Source organism: Glycine max, chromosome 13 (genome assembly GCF_000004515.6).
Source record: "Glycine max cultivar Williams 82 chromosome 13, Glycine_max_v4.0, whole genome shotgun sequence".
NCBI lineage: Eukaryota > Viridiplantae > Streptophyta > Magnoliopsida > Fabales > Fabaceae > Glycine > Glycine max.
This window is the reverse complement of record NC_038249.2, coordinates 39,897,988-39,923,147: the sequence shown is the minus strand read 5'-3', so window position 1 is coordinate 39,923,147 and position 25,160 is coordinate 39,897,988. Positions and strand designations below refer to the sequence as shown.

Genomic DNA, 25,160 nt, shown 5'->3' with positions numbered 1-25,160 from the left:
GAAATTATGTATCTAAAACTTAAATTCGAAATCATTTAAGCTAAAACAATCCTACATTAATTCATTCATGCGTTCCGTAGTAAGATGATTATTCAAATTTACAATTTTAAATATTTTTTATTAAAAAAATAGATAAAGCTAATATTGCTTGATTCTAGAATTTCCAATGTCCTCATGCTAATATATGAGAGAAGAGTGACGTGGTAACAAACTTGCAACAAGTGACGTTATGCTTCAGGTGCCGCATAGTTTGCAAAGGCCCATTTTCTCTTTAAAAGGAATAGAGAAAGCAATGAAGGCAGGGTGATATATTATTATTCATACTCATTTGAATCATTCCACTTTACTTTGTGAGAAAGAGAGAGACAGAATTACCACTTTGAAGCAATTTAAGGTCCATGGTCATCGAAGAAGGGACAAAAGGATAAACCTTTTTTCCTTTGGTTTCGATCGATCGATCTTGTTTAATAACAGCACTTGGCACCACCACACATATCATAACGGAACGTCAAAGCAAACATATATGAAACGTCATTCTATTCTTCTCCTACACATTTATTTATATTTTTGTTGGCTAACCAAGTCCATCATTGGATGAGAGCAAAGTGCCACACTTTTTCTTCTTCTTTTTGGCCTTTTTTGAGTCTCACAAACAAAGCAACAATGTTCAAACTTCAAATCAAAACAATGCCCCCATTATCTACATTTCTCTTCAGTTTTTGTATATTTGAATCACTCTTTTCTTTTTTCCAGTTAAAGTTATGTAATGGGATTTAAGTGAAAAGGAGTTTGGTTTTTTTTTTTTTTTATAAATGTTTTGGATTTGAAGAAGTTTTGTCTTTTTGGTGATATTTGGTACAAAAGTCTTTTATAAGAAAAGTGAATGGAAATAAAATTTTCTCATTCTTTAATAGAATTTTTTTTAAGTATAAAAGATTTGAAAAATGTTAGTTTATAAAGAAAAATGAATAATTTTTCTCATTATGTAAGAGTGAAACTTTTCCCTAATAATTAAATGTAAAATTATTAAACTATTTTATGTGATAATAATTGGTTGTAAAGATAATATTCTTATGAAAGTTGAATATCAATAAAAAAAATTAGAAATTCTTAAGATTTTATTCCTGAAAATATTGTTCCCGAAAAGTTATTTAATTCAAAATGAATGATTGTTTGTATCAAAAGCTATTTCAAATGAGTTTGCTCAAATCGACTTAAACTAAGGTCCATGGTGACTTTTGAAAGGCTAGAAGATGTTTCTTCCTTTTATTTTATTCTCCTTTTTTCTTATTAATGTGAAATATAAATTTAACTTCTTTTAAATTATTTTTTATTCAAGCTTCTTAATTATACAATTTCCGTTTTGAAATAATTATCATTTTAAATAGTGTTATTTTAGTCTAATATTTTGAAAACTCAGAAGATAATATTACTTTGAATTCAATTTTATTTTTGATATTTATATTTCCATATGAAATATAAATTACAAAGAAGAATTATTATGAAACTAAAAAGGAGTATATAGAGAGTAGATTATCGGCGTTGCAGCAAAGACATGGGACGTTGGTGTCCTCATATATAAAACGTGTTGTTCTAATTCACACGTGTTCAGAAATGGCCCTACGCCAAAACCCTTTTCATACAAACCAAAAAGAAAATAGGACCACGTGACTTGCGTGTGATCCAAGCATCTTTCCACACTAAAACCATTCTTCATTTCTTCTCAACCACGTCATTCGCATTTCATTCTTTCTTGTGTTTTTTTTAAGATGTCAAAATTATTAAAGTGAATTTTATTTCTCATAGTTTTTTTATAGAGCTGTGAAAAATGCACGAGCCAAAGCCTGGAAAGTGGTCCAGCTTCGGCAAATTTTGTTTGGACAAAATTAGCGCATCTTCTTTTTTTCATTATTTTAACTTATTTGAATTTTAAGACCAACATTGTACAAACTAGCCTAAATATTGACCTGGTTCTAATCGGTTCACTAATTTTAACAACTCTAATTTTTTTTATATAAATAACATATCCTTTTACGTGATAATATTATTTGAGTCAAGTAAATTATTTGATTAAAATAAATATGAGTAATAAAGTTTTACTTCTAAGTATTCAACTTAATTGTTTATCCAAGAGTTAAATTTGAAATTATTAGTTAAATTAAAACGATCCCACATCATTTAATTTATATGTTGGATGGTTATTTTTTCATAATTAAGAAGTAAAAACTTTTATTTTATTATTTAGTTTAAATCATTAGGCCAAATTGTTATAGTTGCAAAATATTTATCATTTTTGCTGATAAATTATCTTTAAAAAAAATTGGTCGAACACTTTAATTGGTGTTCTTCTTTTTAATTATTTTTTTAATATAAGAATCGAACTTAAAATTTTAATTAAGATATTTGAATATAATTTTACTTGGATGAATCTAATGCTGGTATTGAGACGCGTTTTAACATTAGTTTTTTTACTCCTATACTAGTTTAGGAATATTAATGATAAAAATGCATAAATAGAATTTCATATAATTTTTTGATTGAAGAACTGTTCACCTTATAAATAGTCCATTTAAGAAAGTTGCACGGTTCCAAGTAGCTGATGCTATTTGACAGAAAAATCCACTCTGTGGACAGTTATTGGGTAACTGTAGCGAATTTAATTGGCTTTATGCTTTTGCTTGCTGCGTAAATAAGTAACACAAAAATCCATACTTCTCACTCCTAACCCCTCTTCCAACCTCCTATCCCCACCTGCTTAGTTTCTCTGATTTGCACTTTCAACCTCTAAGCACTTTTTAAGTACTCTCTCCCCCTTTAGCTTCTATCTCACACCACCCCCCCAACTTTAATAATACTGCCTGCTTAATTAAACTCTCATATTAATATATCTAATAATAAAATAAATATCCTATTAACGTCGCTCGTAATCAATTTTGTGAAATTGAAACAAGTTTAATGAATGTCAATGCCACACCCACCTTGCAATGATTTTTTATTGCTTTTGAAATGACACTTTTTTACCATAATTGATTAGTAAAGCGAAATCAGATACATTCATCCAATTATCTCATGCCATATGATGATTCTTAGCTTCAAACTGAAAAACAAAAACAAAATTGATGGTATTTAGGGGTGGAACCTGAAAAGGAAAACTGATTGTACTTCATTTTATTACTATGTGTCACTCTGAAAATTATCATGATTGCTTTACTTGGGAGATAATAACCACCCATTACAAGGGTTGTTTCTGGATTAACCAATCCACATTGCTTCTAGAAGTAAGCGTGGAGTAAGGTGACAGTTGGTACTTTGGGGGATAAATATTTTGGGAACGGCCAATAAAGCTTGAAAATTCATAAAAGTTTTCAACAACTTATTAAAGTACGTTGCACTTTTTCATGAATAAATTATCATGACAAATGATTGAAATGCAAAAGGTGTTGTTCATAAAAAAGAAAAAAGAAAAAATGGAAATGTTGTTAATTTCACAATGTATTGGCCAATCCAAATTCTTCAAGTACTCAGCTTTCAATGAGTTTCGTATATGTTGAACCCTTTAGTTTTTAAAGCTGCCAAATATCCACCGGAAATATCATCCCCAATCCAACATCAATTCATAGGCACTTTTGCAGGACCATGTTGTGAAGTTTCTTAATTATAGATTTGCAATATAGGAATATAAAAATAAAACATTTATAGATAGAGATCAATTTATTCCTATGGTCAAATAATCACCTACTCTCTAACTGATTATTAACGGAAATCAACCACGACAGTATATGTATTTGTAACTCTAACTATGTCGGTATCAACAAAAGACTTATGGAAAAAAATAGCAATATAACTTAGGATAAGGCAAGCAAACCAATAACTTACTTGGCATCGAACAGGGCAAAACTATGAATCTTTATATCCGACTTTTGACTTCTAACGAAACCCCACACTTGTTGACCAATACTTTTTCCTCAGGCTATATAATTGTAATTTGTCAACCTTAAATGTTTATATTACCATTATAAAAACAAAACACCTTCCATAAAAAACTGATGAAAAAAAAAAACGAGAGATACTAAACTTGAACCACATTGGTGGTTGAACCCACCCCATTCACCTTGCCCCTAAAACCTCCCATGTTCACTTTTTCAAAGTCTAGCAAAGTATGATACAAAACAATGAATCCCTTCTTGAATGCCCCTCTTATCCACCTAACCCAAACTCTTAACCTCTCTCCTCCTTCCCTTACACCAAAATAATTCCAAATCCAAGTATTAATTCAGGCCAGCGCACTCAAAGACTTCATGCCAACATCTTGTCCTCACCAAGTCATCACCACTATAAAAGTCACAGCCACCCAAATTAGGCCACGTCTGTATACTCCCGTTGAAGGGATACTTACCTTTACAAGAGAGAGAAAAATAGCATTCAACCAATTAAGTAAACCTACCAATAAAATAATAATAAATCATATATGTAGTTATAATATAAATATTTAGTCATACGTCATGCGTCAGTGTTATAAATTTTTTAATATCATTTTTAATTTTTATCAAATTAACATAATATTCTTCTTTTAACTTAACTAAACTAGTAATATTAAACTCAAGATAATTGATATGTCATTATATTAAATATTAATGTTGTCACTTATAACACTTTTATTTTAGTTCAATATAATTTATCTTCCGTTAAATAGACCGAAGTCTTTTAAACAACATATAATAATTTTGTTTTGATACATATATAATAATTTGGCTGACTATAATTTCAGATTAATTGAATATGTAAAATTTTGACACACGTACCAAATAAAATGATAAAATAAACCCTTTAACAAAAACTCAGAAGTGTGTGTCCTTGTATTATATAAAGGCCGCGATTACAAACCGAAGATTCTGTACTCTGTGACAAAGCCATAACACAAAAAAATGGAGTGGACTAGAGGCTTCATTATAGGACGTGGCTCATCGGCCACCGTTTACACCGTCACCTCCTCTCACTCCTCCACCGTCGCGGCCGTCAAGTCGGCAGAGCTAACACTATCAAATTCAGAGCAGCTGCAGAGAGAACAGAGGATTCTGTCTTGTCTGTTTTCTCCTCACATAGTTACCTACAAAGGCTGTAACATTACAGAGGACAAGAACAACACCCTTTGGTTCAACCTCTTCATGGAGTACATGCCCTTTGGCACTCTCTCACAGGAAATTCACCGGCGCGGTGGTGGCCGCCTCAGCGAGCCAGCCACCGTGCACTACACGCGACAAGTCCTGCAGGGCTTAGAGTACTTGCACAATAATGGTGTTGTGCATTGCGATATTAAAGGTGGCAACATTTTGATTGGTGAAGATGGGGCCAAGATTGGGGACTTTGGATGTGCCAAGTTTGCGAATGATTCCTCGGCGGTGATCGGTGGCACGCCTATGTTCATGGCTCCGGAGGTGGCGCGTGGGGAGGAGCAGGGTTACCCTGCTGATGTGTGGGCACTTGGGTGCACTGTGCTTGAAATGGCCACTGGGTTTGCACCATGGCCTAATGTGGAAGACCCTGTGACAGTGTTGTACCATGTTGCATATTCCGATGATGTTCCTGAGATTCCTTGTTTTCTGTCTGAGGAAGCAAAGGATTTCTTGGGGAAGTGTTTTAGGAGGAATCCTAAGGAGAGGTGGAGTTGCAGTCAGCTTCTGAAGCATCCATTTCTTGGGGAATTCAGTTCCAATGATAAGGAAATTCAAGAATCTAATTCATGTTCTCCAACAAGTATTCTTGAGCAGCGCTTTTGGAATTCTGTGGAAGAGGCAGAGGCAGAGTGTGTCTCTGTCTCTGGCAATGTGGTTCAGATTAAAAGTTTTGAGGATTCTCCCATGGACAGGGTCAGAAGTCTTGCTTTGAGCTCAGGGGATCCATTTTGGGAACTGGATGATGAAAATTGGATCACAACAAGAGGCAGTGAAGCAGGGGCTTCGAGTTGTGATGGGTTGAATTTGGATGTTAATAGTAGAATTAGTGGTTATTTATGTGATGATTATTATAAATGTAGGGATGTTAGTGTTGTAGTTGATAATTTCAATTTTGAGAGAGGCAATTCTGAGATGCTTCTCCCTTTAAAATTGGAATTTTTTTTATAATTCAATTATTGGAGAACCTTCTTTTCTTCCCATCAGTGTGGAGAAACATTACATGTCAGTGTTGCAGTTAATGTCCAATGGCCTTTCTCGGCCACTGGCCTAACTCGATTTATTGTTTTGTGGGAACGTTTCACGTTTGGTTCAATTCCCAAAATCCTTTGCAAAATTGAACCCTTTTTTTTCATTTGGTGAAATAGGTGAATTCAAAAATAAATTAATAAATAAAGGCAGAGAAATAGAACATGCAAGGCATGGCAGGCCCCAGGTGGTGGTTCTGTGTTTTAAGTTTTAACTCTCAACCCCTGTATGTTCTTTATTTGTGTTGGTTGAATGAGTGAAATAAAAATGAAGCATGGGAACTAAAGTTAGTGACTGTCCTCTCTCTCTCTCTCTGTGTTGGTGGCTATGCCATCTATTTTGCCAACTATTTATCTGTCAATGGTATTTGGTAGGTCCAGAAATAAAATTCCAAAGCCTTCCAATTAGTTAGAAGGTTAAACTACTGATCAAATTCTACTCTACCGTACCGAACCTATATAATAAAACAGGTCGTAGTTTTAAAAGCAAAGCGAATATGCAACAAATATTACGTTAGGTGGGTGAGGGTTAATGTCAAAACCAGTACATCATGATAAATACTAATTCATCAAATACAAATAGTTATAGCACACACATGACAAGTTGAAATATATTTGGAGTCGCAAAATTTAGTCAATGCCCTCTAGGTTGATTTATCTTGTATGAATGAATATTCAGTGCCGATAGCCTAGTCACCCCAAATATTCAAACTTTAATCTTTTATTGTTAGAGAATATATACAGAAGTAGGGCCCTCCCTAAATTGTACTACTAAAGTAAATTTAGTCAATCAAGGGACTGGCTTCGTTCAAAATTCGAATTGATTAGTTTATTACCAAAAAAGTTGCACTGTTGTCAAAGCCCCATCCATCCACACTTTCCCCCCTATAGGATTCTAATGGCATCATTGTGAATTTGTGATGCCCTCCTTCTGAAGCATCTATGCTACTTAGGCCTCAAGAGTTGTTCAGAATTATGATTTGTCTTTGCCGTTTTCTCTTTTAAACCCATCCGCACAAATCATCTTGAGCTTAATTGTTTTGTAAATTGCTTTAGTATTGGTTCTAAAAAAAAAAATTCTCCATTATGGTTAATTTGATATGGATATGGGAATTATAGGCCTAGGTGCCTGATATGGCTAGGTTCTTGATTCTTGAAAGGTTACGCAATAGAAAATGTACAAGAAAAGAGAACAACTTTGAACCACTAGTAGAAAGAGATGGGGGAAGAACAGGTGGAATATGATTTAAGTATTGTCGAACATTGTGGGTTTTTCTAGCCATAAAAAAAATACTTACCGTGTATAACAGTAAATAGTTCATTAAAGAAAAAGTCTATGATGAAGTCTCATGTATTATATAGTTTACATGGTAAAAAAATCTAAAAATGTGGCAGTAATTCCATTGAATTGGGTTGGCTTTTGAAGGGTTAGTGTTGAGAAAAGTGAGAGACACCAAGACAATCTTCACATTTTCCTTTTTAAGTCTTTCTCTTTTAGTTATATTCATTGATTGATCTTAAATAAGGGAAATTAACAGGAACATGCAGAGGAAGAACAGCATCGGGGACGCGCTACAATACGAACTAGCTGAAATTTTATACACTATCTACGTCGTTGTTTGCTGTCAGGAGCTACTAAAAAACTAGAATGACCATATGAACAAACTTGTTTATGCAATCGCCATAAACAGAAGAAACTTCTGCCATTAATTAAATATAGTAACCCTTTTGGTATTTCACTCAATTGCATCCATTCATTTGATAGCACATCAAGCATGAATGTTAACCTTTGTGTCCCAAGTTCACTGATTAAGGCCTGTGCAATAATGCAACGATGAAATTAATCTTCAATCCATCTTAAGCTATATAAACCCATTCTGAGTGTGTTACTTGGCATAACTCCCGTTTGTCTGGTCCATGGCGCAATGCCCCCTGCCCTCCCCAAAACATAAAACAAAAGAACACCGATCAGAATTTAAGTTGACAGAAACTTTACAATGTGAGAGAATCAAGAGAGCAAAAACCATGGGAGATTTTTATTTGTATACTTTACTCAACTTTTTACATAAAGGGATAACTTCATAAAATTTATATTTGTATACACAAAAAGTCTATACGTTAATAACACCAAACATTTGATAGTATAATTTTTACACTATTAGCCCATTCTATTATCTTATCCTTATCATATATGCTGCAAACATGGCCTAATAACATTCATATATGTCTAAATCAGGGCTTTAAGAATAATCAACTCACTCAATCCGCATAACATCTCTCTCCTCTTTCTATTGTGACCTGGTTAACTTATTCAAACACACACCACCCAAGCAGAAACATCTGAATCAAAGGAGAAAATTGCTCTGCATATCTGAACCTTCACATGCTCTTTTTGTTAACAGAATGGGGAGAGCTGTGGTCAATAGCCTGCACCTGACTCCGAAGATTCTGATTGTCTGCCAAGAGGCGATCATATTCCATAAGAAACCCCTCAGATTGCTTTCTAAGAGCCTCCACCTCAGTTTCCAAAGCCTTAGCCTTGCTTGCTTCCATCTCACACTCAGATTCTAGTTTCTCAATTTTGGGCTTCAACATGGCGATTTCTTCCACCAATGCCTTGTGCTCCGCTGCACTGACACTTTTGCCACCCTCAAAACTTCGACTCTGTTTCTTAGCAGCCTCCATGGCCTTCCTCAGTAACCGAAGCTCTCTTATGTAATGGTGCAATCTATCTATCATCAGAGACAAGAACAGCACAAACCCTGCTCACATCTTCATATGTCAACAAATCAAATGCCACAACTATTATACAAGAAAGAAACCCTTCAAATCAAACAAATTGGTCCATATATTTAGCGTGCATTTCAGCATTTGGTTCAATTTTATCGTAGATAAAAATTATTTTCTCCTTAAAAATGAAGAATTTAATTAAAATGCATTGACAGAGTAACAGTTTTTACTTTTTACCCTGCCATCTAATCATATATTTGCTAAAGAAAAATTATTGGCTTTTATATTCCAAAAATAATTTTTTATATACATTGATAGTGTATGATAATTAAACTAAAAAAATGATATTATTTTGCAGATAAAAAAATGACAGTCAAACTAAAAAGTGAATATATGTTTAATGGTAGTTTGATTTGAGTAAAAAAATTATTCTTTGAATTTAATTTTCGTACACTGTAATAAATTTTACACAATCAAGCAGTCAGAAATCTATCTATTGGTATGAATTTCAAAATAGTTAGTTATGAGAAAAAGTCAAACAAACATTTGTAAATAATGGTTTATTACTGGATTTAGAAACTCTTTACACGCATACACTTATCTCTATTTTTCTTTTTCATGTTTAGTTGTTTACTAATAATATAAAAGACGACTATTTCAAAAATAAACTAAACTTATAGCTTAGACGATTTTTTATTATATAATTTTTTTAAGAGATTTTTTTTACTATTAATAAGTAGGTAATACACAAGTAAATAATAAATATCTGAAATATGATATCACAAAGCTCTAGCCCTAGGGTATCACAGTCACCATCAATTCATTCTTCAGATATACACTTGGAATTCGAAATCATTGCTTAGTGCATAGTTTGAGAGCATCGAATATCCCCCGAAGTAACAGATAAACGAGAGAGAAACTAGATTTACCCATAAGAGAAGCTTCGAGCATGTGCTTGTACACGAGGACTTGGTCGGTGGGGTTAGCGACGGGAGCATCGAGGTTCCGATGCCGGATTTTTGCGATGCTGTAGAGGGAGGAAGCGAGCACCACCAGCAGCGTGGCGGCGACGGTCTTGACGACAACGGGGCCGCGACCGCGCTTGAGCCGATCCAATGTGACGATCACCAGCTTCCTCGCCGGAGTTTTGAAGAGGAAGCTCACGATCACGAACATTTCCGCAAATATCACCGCGTACAGAAGCTGCAACATTTTGTTTTTCTATTTGTTCGTTAACAAAAACCCTAGAATGGAGTGAGGGGTATTAAGAGGGTGAGATTTGAGATTTGATTTGAGCGCGTGGCTTCAGTGTGAGAGTGCGTGTAGAGCACAACTCGGAGGAGTCGACATAATGCCGGTAGAAGAAGGATATAGCCGTCATTTCAATACTGCGTTTTCATTATTTCCCTCCCTTTGCCTAACGGTCAACACTCATCTTCCCACCTTCCTCCTTTCTTATTCTACATCCATAATCCATTTACTTGCTATGTATTATGCTTCATAAATCATGCATTTTTCTTTTCTCAATTTCACATTCTACTTTATTTTATTTTATTTTATTACGTGCATCAAATTGGAAGGATTATGAAATTAAACATGTAAATGGTAATGTTTACAAAGAAACAAAGTGGAGTGAATATTTTCCACTTAAATTAAACAAGTGTAACTTTAAAAAATGAAAATTAACAAGAGGCATGAAAATTAAATAGTAACTTTTAACAAAAAAATAAATAAAGAAAAGAATAGAAAATCGGTACAGTAATTTAACTATTTTTCTAATGCATTCTTTAAGTGGTTAAAATATTCATGTAAGAAATTAATAATTTAAAAATAAAATCTTCAAAAAGATATAATTGCTAGCATTTCCCATGAAACAACAAAATAAAAACCTGAAAATATTAACCTACATATGCATTTTAGAAATAAAAATACACCACTCTAAAATATATTTAATACAACTCTTGTTCCTCATTCAATAAAAATACACCACTATCATTTCCAACTATTTCAATGCAAAATTCACCAAAAACTAATGTTGCATAGAGTACTTTGTAAAAACTTCACTAAATAATCTTAATTATACATGTAAGGGTATAAGATGCAATTACATAGAAATTCTAAAGTAATTATAACCAAGTTCAGAATAATGATAAAATGCTAAACCAACTAAATGAAGGAGCGCTTAAATAAAAGGAATGAAGGAAATAAAAAAATTGCTGAAGGTTGTTGCAAATGAATACAAAGACCAAATTCGACCAACACCTTTCCTCTCCGTAACTACTAATGTAACATGTTCTGCATTCTCACTTATCAGCATGAATGAGTCATTTATTCGAACTTCAAAAAGTTTCTCCAATAAACCATAAAACGAAAAAAAAAAAAGTAAGCTACATCATCTGGCATCTTTATATCTCGCATGAAGTTTACTATAAATTTTCTAAAAATTCCACGATTGAAATAGAAAACCTGAAGCTGAAAATCCACTTTTCAACAGTACAGTGCTGTGTTTCTTGGGCTGTGGCAACTAGGGTGGGCCAATAATTTACAGCTAATGCAATTTTTCTATATAAATAAAAAATATTGTTCTGCAAAATGAATGACCAGAAGCATCGAGAAATTTCTGGTCGAGATAACAAGCCTGCTTAGGTAACAAATAAAAATCTCAAGTCTGCCTCTGTCAATTTCCCAAGAGCATCAGAAGAGCCACCTATAGTCCTGTTAAGGGAAAAGATTAAAAAAAAAAAAAGTCAACATAACACAAGATGCTCAGCATCTTTCAACCCTGTTCTACATCAGTGATCGCACTTACCCTTCAAACACTAGTTCCTTCTTCTCTTGCAGTTTCAGAATTCTCTCCTCGATTGTGTTTTCAATGACAAACCTCACAATTCTGTGCATAAGAGAAGGGTTAGATCATGAAGAAAGGACCAATCTGTATTTTTTACTCTACTTTTCCATTTCTTAATTGTTCAAATTTGAAAGTGCTAGAGAAAAAGAACTAAAACCTTATAGGCTTGTATTGCCCTATTCGGTGAATTCTGTCTTGAGCCTGGCGCTCCACAGCCGGGTTCCACCAAGGGTCCATAAGGAAGACCTGACCATGACCAAGAAACAAGGCCGCAATTAACCGACTAAAGCTTAACAATGTTGAGAGATGAGTAAAAATATGTTTGCCACAAAAACATTAAGAATATAATTAAGTCAAATACCTTAATTGCAAGCAAATTTAAGTACAACTATTTTCATTTTCAAATAAAAGTAGCTCCTATGAAGATTGGAGGTTAACCTCTTGAAAATTGAACAAAAGACGTAAATAACCAGCGTATTTGTCAATTTAAAATTCCAAACAGAAGAATACCAAAAGACTGACAAAATTAAAATAGGATTGCTTACATGTGAAGCTACTGTCAAATTGAGTGCAACACCCCCAGCCTTCAAGCTCATGAGAAAAATTTTGCAGTCTGGATCTTCAGTGAATCTCTTAATGGCAGCATCCCGAGCAGCCAATGACATGCTTCCATTCAACTGAACACAAGAAACTCCAGACTGCAACAAGCACAAAACATATCATCCCAATGCAATTTGGTGTATTAATCAAACAAGCTGACAATTAAATTACCTTGTGCAAAGAGTAGTTTATAAGATCCAGGAATGATGTGAATTGGCTAAAAACAATCCCTTTGGCAGAGCCGTCCCTTTCAACCATGAATCTTATTTCTTCCCTCTACAACCATTCAGGTAGAAGTCAAGCAAGATAGTAAAAGGTAAGCATAGAACAGAAGATATTGAAGTAAAGAACTAATTAATAGCATTATTTTTATTCACGGCTATAGCATTTTTTTCCAGCTTACTATTTAGCCTAATGCTAGTTTCTCACACCTTCCCTTTGCCTCCCAAGCAACAACAAAATTCTCATTGTTCACCTTCCTATCAATTGCTGGATCTTTCAGTAAATAAGCTAGTTATGGGAATTTTTAAGAAGCTAGAAATCATATTTACTAACTATTTTTATCCTCCTACCAAGCCATCTTCATTTGAAATTCCAAGAATGCATAATACATTTCAACCTTTACAGATTGTCAACCCCATTTATCAACATTTTTTAATATTTGTCCTCAAACAAATTTGGCATGCCTGTATAATTCTCAATTCGTCATCCATCACATTGTCCCCATTATCACTCCAAAACCAAAGCTTTAGAAAACTAAAGGAAAAGCATTGACTAAAGAAACCAAAAGCTAGCTGAAGTACTCATACTTTTAAACCCATGGAAAAAACAGAAAACATGTCACTAACTACTTTGTGATACATACCAGAGCCTCTATTTTAGTGCTTGTCTGAAAGTTCTCAAGGCGAATTCTATTCAAAATGCTTGAGGATCTAAAACCCTTAATTGTTGTTTTATTAGCCTGATCCCCAACATCCTTGTTGGATGTTAAATCAACAGTAAGTAACTTAGAGCATGTGGGGCATGAAACTCGTCCCAAGGAAGAAGAGAAGTCTATCAAGCATGCCTTGCAAAATGCATGTTCACAGGAGGTAACCTGAAACAATAATGACTTGATACTTAACACAATAAAATTAGGTAAAAAAAAAACAGTTTTGGGAAACATATAACTAGATAGAAATCAAAGAAAATAAAATGAAACAATTCAATCAGAAAAATTGTTTTAACAAAAAATAAAAAATAAAAAATAAAAACTTACCACAACATCTTCAACTGGCTCATGGCAAATGCCACAAACTTGTTCAACAGTAACATTATTAGACAGAACTCCACTTCTTGATGCTGCACTTTGAGAATATACCACAAGGTATGGATGATCAACTGCCTGTACATTTAGGCATGAGGAAAATACAAATCTGGAATGTTTTAGCAAATAAGGGAAACTTCCCAGTTCTTACATCAAAGGCAAGGGCTGCACTATACATAAAATATCTAATAAGAAGCTTCAAACAAATTATTTGGTTTTAAAAGAAAAGTATTCCACAACAACTTTTTAGCTGGTCATTATTATGTGCACAAAAATTTACTAATAGCAGTAATATATAAGTTTTTTTTCACAAGATTTGAAAGTTATGTTATTTGAGTTTGAGATGATTACAGATAAGGCCAATATTTTCAACATGTCCATGATCATAAAGAAGATCTTCATCAACATTTATCCAAACTTGAAAGAGAAAAGAAGATGGATTGCAGAAAAAATGTTTTATTTCCAATAGAACAATTACCTGACGCAGTCGTGTGAGGAGGTCAAATATATGAGCATAATTATTCATCAGAGTATTTGCTTCAATATATCTGTAAATAATAAAAGATATCAATGAAACTAAGCCAGGATAAATGTAATCATTAAATAATAAAAGTCTTAGCACACAACTTTTGAAATTGTACAAAGGCCAAATCAGAATAGATGGATGGCAATGTCAACAACTCTTCTACTGCCTCCTCCTTCGAAATGAAAAGTGGGGGAAAAATTCTGAAACAATTTTTCATACAATGAATAGTTCTGCAATGTCCACACAACCATATGAATGCACATCATTTTGGCAATGATCCATTGAGTCAAGGCAAGGTAAAACAAATACAACTAGCCACATGTTAGGCTAAAATTTTCAGATGGAACACTATGGTCTACAAAGTTTTGACTCATCAGATTACCTATGTTAACAAAAAGGAATGACTACGGATGATTAATTTTACTTTCATGATCTTTTCATGAATAACGTGATTAAGTCCTGGAATTCATACCTACCAATAGCTTTTTTCTATGAAGAATATGCTTGACAATATTTTCATTGTATGTAAGAAAAAGAATGTGACATACGTATTAAATTGTGCCTGACTTTCATTGTATAATGATTCATAATAATCTTGCTCTTTAATATCCAAGCAATCCCTTCTCAATGAAACCTGCAAGAATGTATACAAGATAAGCATGCATTCTTTCAATATTTGAAATTGAACACAACCAAAAAGAAAACAACTTACAATTCTAGGTGGAAGTGCAAGATCAGCAGCCCTGCCTATTTTAGTGCGCCTTAATACTATGTTCTTCAAAACTTTGTGTTTGAGCAATATCATGGCTCTTTTCCCAGCATCCCCATTTCCATAAGATTGAATTGGTGTGGCAACATACTAATCAAGATTAAAAAAATAGTAAAAAATGTAAACATATCAGCTGAAACACTTTCCACAAAGTTGCAGTATGCAGATTTGGTTCCTCTTTGTATATCCCCTTTAACATGATGAACACAAAAAAGCACTAACAAACTGCGGAACTTACTTTATTCCACCAACAGAAATGCCGCACAGAACTGTGGGTGCAAACTGAACATTCTTTAGTGCTGAACAAAGGAATCAACATAAGCAAATAATTAAAAATTCAAGAAGAACACAACCATTTTGGAAATGTATGACAACATGTGCGTGTATGCTCAAGTCCATGTATGTTATTACAATGATAACTCCTATACTATATAATATGTTACTAACCAGTAGCCACCTCATCCATATCTAGAATCTTCTTTTATTAACTTACCAAGAGAAATCAGAAAGAAATGGGCATACCAAAAACTACACCCTATTATACTATAACACACATGCAAACAACACACAGCATGATTATACAATATTGGAAATAAGCCAAAAGAAGAATCCAATGTTATGTAAACCACAAAAATGCTTATAGGTATAACAATATCTTCCAAAAAAAATAGCAAATGGTCTGTTCCAAATGAGTGGCAGTCACTAGAGAATAGGCTCTGCATGAAATCACTGAAACAGTTTTCTAATTGACATAAATAACATGAGGAAAGAATGAAATATTCCATGCATTCTAGATGGGTAAAAGATAATAAAAAAATTAATGATTGATTTATATATCAATCATCAAGTTCATATGCACAACTAGTGCCTACTAATCCACACAGCTTCATTGATATAATAAATTATCATACCTATGATCAAGAATCCTGCAGTCACAGTCCTTGCACAAGTAATAGGAATAAGGAGTTATTTGCAGGAACCGTATCTGCATACAAAGAATTGCAATTAAAATATTTTAAAATACAAACCTGATACATTACAAATTTTCAGCAAAAAGTGGGGTCGTGGGGGGGACTGCAAAATTACCAGAGAATACAGCTCTCCAACTCGGTTCTGAAGGGGGGTGCCACTTAGCGCCCATTTGTAGGTAGACTCTAAAGCAAGAACTGCTTTAGCAGTGTTACAATGTCTAGATTTTATATAGTGTGCCTGACAAAGAAAAACTGGTCAATAGAATAGAAGCATGAACAAATTTTAGTAAATTACAAATTTACAACCATTACTTCATAAACTCATATGGTCATACCCTCAATAAAGTAAACAATATCAGTCATAAGATAAGTACTAGCTATAGTCAAACAAGAAAGGAAACTTGTGTTTATAGAAATACAGAAAGTGATACTGATAAAAACAATGGAAAGATACAAAACATCTATTTATTACAACTGACCTCATCCAATATGATCCGCTGCCATTTCACAGCATGAAGAATTGACCTATCGCTACGCACAGGTGCATCTAAATCTTCTTCATCCATCCACATTTCCTCTTCCTTTTTCGTGTTAGAACTCTTTGATATCTTACTGTCAGATTTCTTGGTCTTCCCCTTGGTAACTTCTCTTTTCTTTTTCTTAGCTTGCTTTGATTGTTTTTCTGTTCTAACAGCATCAGGACCACAAAAATAAATCTGATGATACATCAACTTATTCGGCAAAAATAATTTTCCACAATATGGGCATCTCTCTTTTGGAGGCAACATATGCTTCCTGTACTCACTCTCAACAACAGAGTACGTAGTTATCACAAAATCATAATCTGCAAACCGATTCCCACTCCTCCCTCTATTTGCCCCATGATAAATCAGCACCTTGGTGCTTCCTTTTAAAGTAAAGCGATCAACCTCACTAACCCACTGAGTGACAGCAACCACAGGACATATGACAAGCGTTCCTTTGATCGCAGGCTTCAGGCTGGATGAACATGGTATGGATTGATCTGGTTCACAACCTAGTTCAAATTCACGTTTGGCGAGGACAAGAGCAATTGCTTGAACAGTCTTCCCCATTCCCATTTCATCTGCAAGTATTCCACCTTTACTTGCAGAACTTTCCTGTTTCAAAGCCCAGGCTAACCATTCCTTTTGATATCTAAGTAAAGGCATTGTCAGATCAGAGGGTATGTCAGCAGTTTCATTCATTACCTCACTATGATTATCCAAGTCAACATCTTCTAACATATGCCTATCAATCCATTTCTCTTGCTCCTCTTCCCACGCATTCCACAACAACACAGACTTTGAATCTCCTTTTCTTCCTTTTCTTGAATATTTCCTCCTCTTAGTACCCTTAGAAACAGACGGAACTGATAGTTCCTGAAAGATTGCAAATTGAGCATCATCATCTTTGTACTCCGCTACTCTAACCACGTCACTCGGTTCTCCATATTCAGTGTTGAAACTTTTTCTTTTCCCTCTGGACAGCAGCGCCTTTCCTCTTTTGTACAAAGACTTGCCACCATCAGATGAATCGGAAGCATAATCTTCTCCACTAGAAAAACTAATGCTTGAAGGATCTTGATTCAAGTCAGGTAAGGAGCCAACACCAAATTCTTCATCTGTAAGGAATTTTATTTAATTTTCAGACATACCACCAGGACAAAATCCGAAGTGAAAATTAGGTTTCTAAGTTCTTCCAAAGATGAAAGATAAAAAAAAGATCTCCAGGCTATTTTACTCTACAACTTTCTTCCAACCCCTATTCCAATAACAAAGGTTAAACTAAAATCATACATATCAACACACACTAGCTCTTAAAATTTCCTCAAGTCAGATACTCGAGCATTTCAAGAAACATCCTTTTGCTTCAAAATACAGGATGCAAGGAAGCATAAATCCAAAATCTTGCAACCAAGCCACATAGAATGCCATAAATCGAAAACATTCACCGAGTGTAAAACCATAGACTAGAAAATTTACCTTCGTAATCAGAATCTGAATCAGGACCAGAAACTATATCTGAATTTGATGATATAACAGCAACACCTTTATCTTTATTGTTACTGCCCTTGCCAGTAGTAGTTTCATCTTCCCCAACAGCATCATCCCCAGGTGGTTGCTCCTTCCCTGTTTTTCCAATTCACACTCACAATGTTTACACCTAGTTTGGTAAAATAAATATTTTTTTTTAAAAAAACGAAACGTAACCGATAAACCACGACATTCAGTGGCTTCATCAACACAATTAACCGTTAACATCGCACGCCACTCTTCTTGTTTTCAAATCTTCCACCGCTCAAACTATTCACACACATATTTCGCGTAAAAAAAAAAAGCGCAATAAAAAGACAAAATAGATTCAAGAATCTAACAAGAAAAAGACTTCAACGTGTCAGGACCCAAAAGATAGAGTAAAGAAGAACAAGAAAAAAATTATGAAACTGACAAAAAAAGAAAAGAAAAAGACAATCGGAAAGATTACGAGTACCGGAAACTGAAGGATTGGAGAGGCGTCGACGAGAACGAAGCTCCATTGACGGACGTAAGTGAAAGTTAGGGTTTCCGATCGAAGCACCGTTTGGAAGAATCGAGAGAGAGACGAAGATAATTGGTCAGTGAAAACAGTGTTTTCCCCTTTCTTTCTCTTTCTCTATTTATGAAGAGTGAAATGGATTTTGTGCCTGGGTTCGGTTTTGTGACTGAAACGGCGGGAAGTGAGTGCCCTTTTGTACACAGTGGAAGCGCCACGCACGAAGTTCAACGTCAGGGGCTTCTAATCCTCTACGGTGCTGATCATCATACACTAGAAAATAAAGTAATAAACCAACGGATAAAAGATGGCCAAATATTTTAATGACACGAGTATATACCATCAACGGTGTAAATATCTTGATGTCAACGATGGGTTGCTCTTTTAACTTTTCTCTCGCGACGCGTCGTTTTGGATACATAAGCAATTTTTTCTCAACACCAACTTTTCCTGATTGAAATTTGAATACCGGCATTCAAATAGCGTGACTACTTGTGTCCTGTATTCACAGTATTTTATGAATACAGTAGTAAAGATTGTTATGTAAGTTTCACTTTTTAAAATTTATAAATTCATTATCTTCCAAAAAAACTAAAACTTTTTTAAATTAATTTCACCTAGCAAAAACTTTGAAAGGATTTTCAGGAAATAAATAATTACTATTCTTAAAATGTAAACAGTTTTAGATTTTTTTTTCCTTTTTATGGAAAAATGTTTGTTATCAGTTATAGAAAATTGTTTATCGTAAGCCGTTGATGACCCTTTCTCTTTACAGATAAATAGTTAATTATTTAATTTGATATACATATTTATCATTCTCAATTTATCTTCAACTATTTTTTCATTATTACCTACCCGAAAAAATAAAGCAAAAATAAATATTATCACACTCTCAAAATGTGAACAACATATTTGACTATCTCATTATTATATGAATCTCAATTATTTTATAATTAGTGAGACACTAAATGCCTCGTTGGATCCTAGTATTAATAAGAATTTTGGTACGATTAGTTTTTGATTTTGAATCTCCCTTGCTTTGGATCATCATCCGAGGCTTGCTTCCCATTTTAGATCTCACTTCAGGATTAAATGGGATTTTTTAAAAGAAAAAATGGCAACCAAATCAAAATAACTCATTCACATTGGAGCTTGGGTTATCGATTCGCACAAAGCCACTTACATATGAGCTCAAAATCAAATAGTGATTTTTTTTATTAACAAATATTAATTTATTCAAATGTTAGTTTTATTAGTAAAACAATTAAATTTATGACTTTTTCTTTTCTTCTCTCTTAATTATTCAATCCACTATATATCTCCAAATTGAATAGTCAGGTTGTGAATTTGATTCATTTTTTGTCTATTAAAAAAATTAAGCAAGTTAAATATAAGAAGTTGACTCATTAGAATTGAAGTCACTCATTTTGGGATATAAATTTATTTTTTATCAACTAAATCAACCATTGATTCATTTTTTGTCATTAAAGTATACTTTTTGGGTTTATAACCCTCACAATAATATCTATTTTGAACGCTAAACATGAAATATTTCCAAATTAGAGAAAAGAAATATAAGACAATAAATTTTTTGAGAACTAAAATAGAATCAAATTTAGAATTTTTTACAAAAATAAGAAAAAACATATTTTACCTTTAATTATTTTTAAAGAATTGGTAGGTTTTGAATGGACAATACAACACATTATGTCATGGGAACTAATCATCTTTTTTTTTTTGAAAACTGCCTTTCCTCTATATAAGAAAATAAAACTATTTTATGTACATAATATATTTAATAATACTAGTTTTTTTTAAAAAATCAAAATAAAAGAGAAAATAAAGAATATACGCATAGGGAAAGATACTTTTACACTATTATACAATTATAAAATCACTATGTTAAGTTTTTTATTTTTATAGTTATCTTAAATAACATAATAAAATTAATTTACACTAACAATATATCATCGTTAAACTCAAAATATATAAACAAAAAAAAAAAGAGATATTGCCTTTATTATTGTTATAAGTTTAAATGATAATATATCATTGAGTGTGTGGGTTAAGAATCTGTTTGTATAATTTTAAAAAATTAGTCTTTTTACCTTTTAAAGTACTTTGAAAGTTATTTTATGAAATAAAAATAATCAAAATAAAGAACTAAAAAAATCAAAGATAATAGTAAAACAATAGTATAACAGTCAAAATCAAAGAATATATTAAAGCAATACTTTAACAGTTAAACTAATATAAAAAACATATTTAATATAATAGAAGTAGCAAAACTGGAATTTAAAATTTTTTTAAATCCATGATGCAACACAAAAATAAAAAATAGACAATATTTTAATCAATAAATAATTTAAAGGAGATAACAATTAAAATTGACAATATTTTTATGAAAACAGGAAATAGTAAATTGAAACTTTATAAATATTAAATTACTTTAATTTAATGGAATTAAAAAATTAAAATAAGTTCAGATAAAAAGGAAATTCAATCATTATATAATAATGATGTACAATTATTATAGATTAAATTATAGTAAATAGCTGCATAAATATTTTTTGCTACTTCTAAAATAGCTGCATAAATTATAATGGACACATCCTTATTATTCAGTAAAAAGTCATTAATATTACAACAAAAATTTTAGCCATGCTAAAAAAACCAAGTAATACTCCAACAGTGAAGTAAATAAACCCAACAACAATATTATTTTAATGTCGTTGTCCCATCTTGCTTGCCTGACAACAAATTCAAAGTCGTTGCTTTGAATAGTAAAACAAGAAAACAGACAACCTTTAGTTAAATTCTAATGCTCAAGAAGAGGAATTTTTTTATTGTTCATAGTAGTCATATTACTTTGTTCTAAACTTGAAAATCTAAGTAATAGACTGGTGCAAACGAAATTGGTTCGAGTGAAGCCTTTTGAGTGGAAATGAATGACTCTTGTTGAACAAAGATCTCAATTTTCGTGGCTTTATGAAGACCGAATTCAATGGCCTATAGCCCCGGCCACAAAACAAAGCATTACTTGGTTTTGGGTACTCATCTCTCCATGAATTGTTGCCCTAAATACTGACGAACCCAGTTCTCTGATCTCACAATCCACATTCCTAAATTGTCCAAAGCCATGTACACTGCAGTCCATCACTTGGGATACACCTCTGAATCAAAACACAAGACAAATGCATATTTTTTCACTCACAATTTCACCACATGACAAAAGTTTAATTAATTGTTTAGTCCTTATGTAAACTTTTTATTTTAGTTTTTTTATATAAAAATTCTACGTTTTAATCCTATACAAGTAATTTTTTAAGTTTTATTAGGTCCTATTAATAGTTTTATATTGGTATAAAACTGGCCACAAAATAGTGACAGAAGAACTACAACGTAATAAAAAAGAAATGTTCATACAGAAACTAAAACATAGAATATTTAGGAATAGGGACTAAAAAAAAGCACAATTATAGGAATCAAATGATTAACTAAACCACAGTATTTATTTATTTATTTATTTATCAATATGCATATACCTGAACAGTGCAACGAGAGATTGTGTCTTGCAAATTGTAATTTGACCTGCTTGCAGCTGACCATTGGCCTCCATCCATTCTGAAAATATAGATAGATATCATAAAAAAGTGACAGAACTCTTCATTAGCACCACACTACTACACATACAGGTGACACATTTTATTGTGAAGGGAAAATTAATGAATTCTATACTTTCCTGCGGAATTAGATGAACTTACCCAACAACATAGAAGTGGTGGCCATCAACTTGCCATGACTGGACAGTGTCTTGAGGATTCTCCGCCAAGACAGAAGTCTGGAGGTAACCGCCACTGCCAGTAGGGTTGTCGGGGATGCTTCCAAGGTTGAACTTAAGGGGTGTATCAGCGGGGATGAAGGAAACACCATTGACAGCATATTTCTGCTTGCCATTGATAATTGGTGCAGAATTTTGAAGCCTAACTGTACGAGCCATAGTGGTATGATCCTTGGGGATTAGGCCTTGGTCCACTGGCTGTCAGATTCCTCCTGATTTAATTTGTTACATGCTATAGTAAGTATGAGATATTTGAGGTTTTTTAAAATAATATGAACTTAACTTAAATAATTTTTACACTGTCATCCAATTATAGATTATGTATGATAAGATAGTTGATTTTTATAATAACCACTTTACAAGTTATATTTAAGATGATTTCTAATTGATTGAGGGTATACAAATCTTTACACCGGCAGCGTATAGATAAATTTTGCTTCACAACCACATAATCTTGTCATCTTATTATAGGTCTTTGCCATTGAATTAAACGATTAGATTTCAAATACAATATCTATATAATTTGGTTGTGAAGCTAGAGAGATATCTTGTCAAATGACTACCACATGAATATGAATCAAAGTAGTACTTGTTCGATAGACCAGAAACACTTGTAGCTGAGTTACTGTAATGAAGAATGGAGGTAGCAGTCAACACTTGGGTGGTGAGTCGTGGGGTGGTTGATCAGCAGTTACCAACACAGAGTAACTCTGCCCCAAATGAATCATAAGTGTTTTGGAGAGTATGGATTCCTTCCACCTCAACTAGCAGCATCTTTTAAATTTTACAAAACTCAACTATAATGAGTTATGAATAGTTTGTTTACTTAAATTGATGATGAGAGTTTTGCTGATATTTGTTATTCATATATGCATTGTGAAAGTATACAGAATTTTATTGAGAGTGTTAAAATTACTTTTGAATTTCATTTTTGTAGTAATAAAAAACTCATGATTTTTTTATTTAGTGAAAGCTTAAATATGATTTTAATTCTTATAAAATAAAATAATTTTTTATTTTGGCCTATAAAATTTATTTGTTTTTTTATTCTTTTAAATTTTAAATCATTATGTATAGTCCCTATAAAATCAATGAATTTTGATTTTGGTCCTACATTTTTTTTATCCGTCTAAAATAAAAAATACATATGTTTTGTCTATTCACCTCCCAAAAAAGAATTGGTCTCTACTATTCCTATTAAGGTAGATAAATACATTCAATTTAATTTAGGGATATCAATTTTTTTTTATAGGTGTCATATGTTGACATGGTAACAAAAATGTTAGTATATATCACCTAGAATGGTCACTTAACCTTTCATTTTCTTTTTGAGAGGTTGACCTTTCGTTAAAAAAAATAAATAGTTAACGAATGTAACATGCAAACAAAAAATAATGATTTTATATTTTTGAAGGATGAAAACCAAAGATGTTATATGGATCAAAATTAAAATTCTTTCATTGCAGAAAAATTAAATATATATTTAAGCTTTTATTTAACTGCGAAAATTTAATAATTTAGAATTTTTGAATTTTGTATACCACATATTGATAGGTAAGTCACATCATTAAGGAACTGACAGAACATTAACATATAACACTTTTGTTAAATTATATTTTTAAATTTTCATTTATTTAAAATAATTGATCACTTCATACTTCTTGTTTTTAAAAATATAATTAGACACAATTTTTTCAACTCAAATTTTTAGAAGTATCTTCAGGACGTGGTCCTCGTCATATGCACCCCTTATTGGTGAGTTGAACCCAATTTTCACTGGTGTCATTAGTGATTTAGTGGCCACTTTTTTTGTTTATAATTAGTGGCCACTTTGATTGACCTAATGACTCGTATTAAATTAAAAAGGTCAAGGAAAATGTAGGTTCTTGTCCATTCATTGCCGATAACAAATCCATATGACAATGACCGTACAGATTGGTACATTTATTATTCCTTGGATATATACTAGTTTTTTGTTTTCACCCGTGTAATGCACGGATTATATTTAAAAAGTAAATTTTATAATTATAATTAATTATTATAAAAGATGTATAAAAAAAAATTAGTGAAATGCATACTTAACAGTAAAGAATTATATGTGTTTTAAACAAAACATACAAGTAACCCGTGCAATGCATGGATTATATTTAAAACGTCAATTTTATAATTGTAATTAATTACTATAAAAGATGTATAAAAAATTAATGAAATGAATAATTAACAATAAAGAGTCATAAGTGTTATGAATGAAATGCAATCTTCTTAGATAGAAATGCATACCAACAAATGAAATGAAATTTCATGTAAACAATTAATCGCAATTACTTTTAAACAAAACATACCAGTAAATACAAACAAAAGTCAAATACAATTTTCTTAATAAAAATTAGCTATCATTATCATCTTTTAAATTCAAGTCTTTATCATTTTCATTATTATTACATATATAGATTTCACTTTTGGAAATTAAAATCCCAAAAATAACCCTCCTAAACCCATATATATACCTAATAATAATATCTTCCGCAAATGCTTTCTTTTATATCAACCCCCACTCCACCTGTACATTTGGTATTTTCATTGAGCATTCTGAAATATTTTATAATAATTAAATCATTAAATTTATTAAATATCAGTTTTTTTTTATCTCATCGGTGGCAAGTCAAAACTAATATTTTTCAAGACGTAAAAATCATTCAGATAAACCTTATCTTTTGTTAACAGTTTTTTTCATACAATATTTTTTTTTTATTAAAGTTCTAAACTTTATATCTTTCAAAATGTATAAATCATTTAAATAAACTTTATTTTTGTTAA

At 32.4% G+C, this 25,160-nt stretch overlaps 3 protein-coding genes and 1 pseudogene across 6 annotated transcripts; 1 reads left to right on the top strand and 3 right to left on the bottom strand.

Annotated features, from left to right (window-relative positions):
- The first annotated feature begins 4,900 nt into the window (after positions 1–4,900).
- LOC100786897 (mitogen-activated protein kinase kinase kinase 18) lies at positions 4,901–6,143 on the top strand. The gene has a single exon (XM_003541903.5). The coding sequence runs from the start codon at positions 4,926–4,928 to the stop codon at positions 6,120–6,122; it is 1,197 nt and encodes a 398-aa protein (XP_003541951.1). The 5' UTR covers positions 4,901–4,925; the 3' UTR covers positions 6,123–6,143.
- A 1,771-nt stretch (positions 6,144–7,914) lies between these two features.
- Positions 7,915–10,386, bottom strand: LOC100812220 (B-cell receptor-associated protein 31). Of its 2 annotated transcripts, none has more exons than XM_003543344.5 (2): positions 9,859–10,386; positions 7,915–8,961 (listed from the first exon to the last, which is right to left on the bottom strand). In XM_003543344.5, exons 1-2 carry the CDS (start codon positions 10,139–10,141, stop codon positions 8,579–8,581), a joined length of 666 nt encoding a protein of 221 aa, XP_003543392.1. In that variant the 5' UTR covers positions 10,142–10,386; the 3' UTR covers positions 7,915–8,578. The 2 variants fall into 2 exon arrangements, with proteins under 2 accessions (XP_003543392.1, XP_014621482.1); XM_014765996.3 differs by having other exon boundaries at positions 7,915–8,931; positions 9,859–10,356.
- An 853-nt stretch (positions 10,387–11,239) lies between these two features.
- On the bottom strand, positions 11,240–18,811 carry LOC100786366 (DNA repair protein RAD16). Of its 3 annotated transcripts, none has more exons than XM_014765993.3 (17): positions 18,461–18,811; positions 17,953–18,099; positions 16,429–17,591; positions 16,065–16,187; positions 15,890–15,963; positions 15,217–15,277; positions 14,922–15,068; positions 14,758–14,843; positions 14,311–14,439; positions 14,162–14,231; positions 13,636–13,761; positions 13,243–13,473; positions 12,549–12,653; positions 12,323–12,475; positions 11,935–12,023; positions 11,739–11,819; positions 11,240–11,644 (listed from the first exon to the last, which is right to left on the bottom strand). In XM_014765993.3, the coding sequence occupies exons 1-17, from the start codon at positions 18,504–18,506 to the stop codon at positions 11,572–11,574; spliced, it is 2,904 nt and encodes a 967-aa protein (XP_014621479.1). In that variant the 5' UTR covers positions 18,507–18,811; the 3' UTR covers positions 11,240–11,571. The 3 variants fall into 3 exon arrangements, with proteins under 3 accessions (XP_014621479.1, XP_014621481.1, XP_003541950.1); XM_014765995.3 differs by having other exon boundaries at positions 14,311–14,409; positions 18,461–18,686; XM_003541902.5 differs by lacking the exon at positions 14,311–14,439 and having other exon boundaries at positions 18,461–18,686.
- Positions 18,812–21,110: 2,299 nt separating this feature from the next.
- Positions 21,111–23,117, bottom strand: LOC106795700 (L-ascorbate oxidase homolog; annotated as a pseudogene).
- Positions 23,118–25,160: the final 2,043 nt, after the last annotated feature.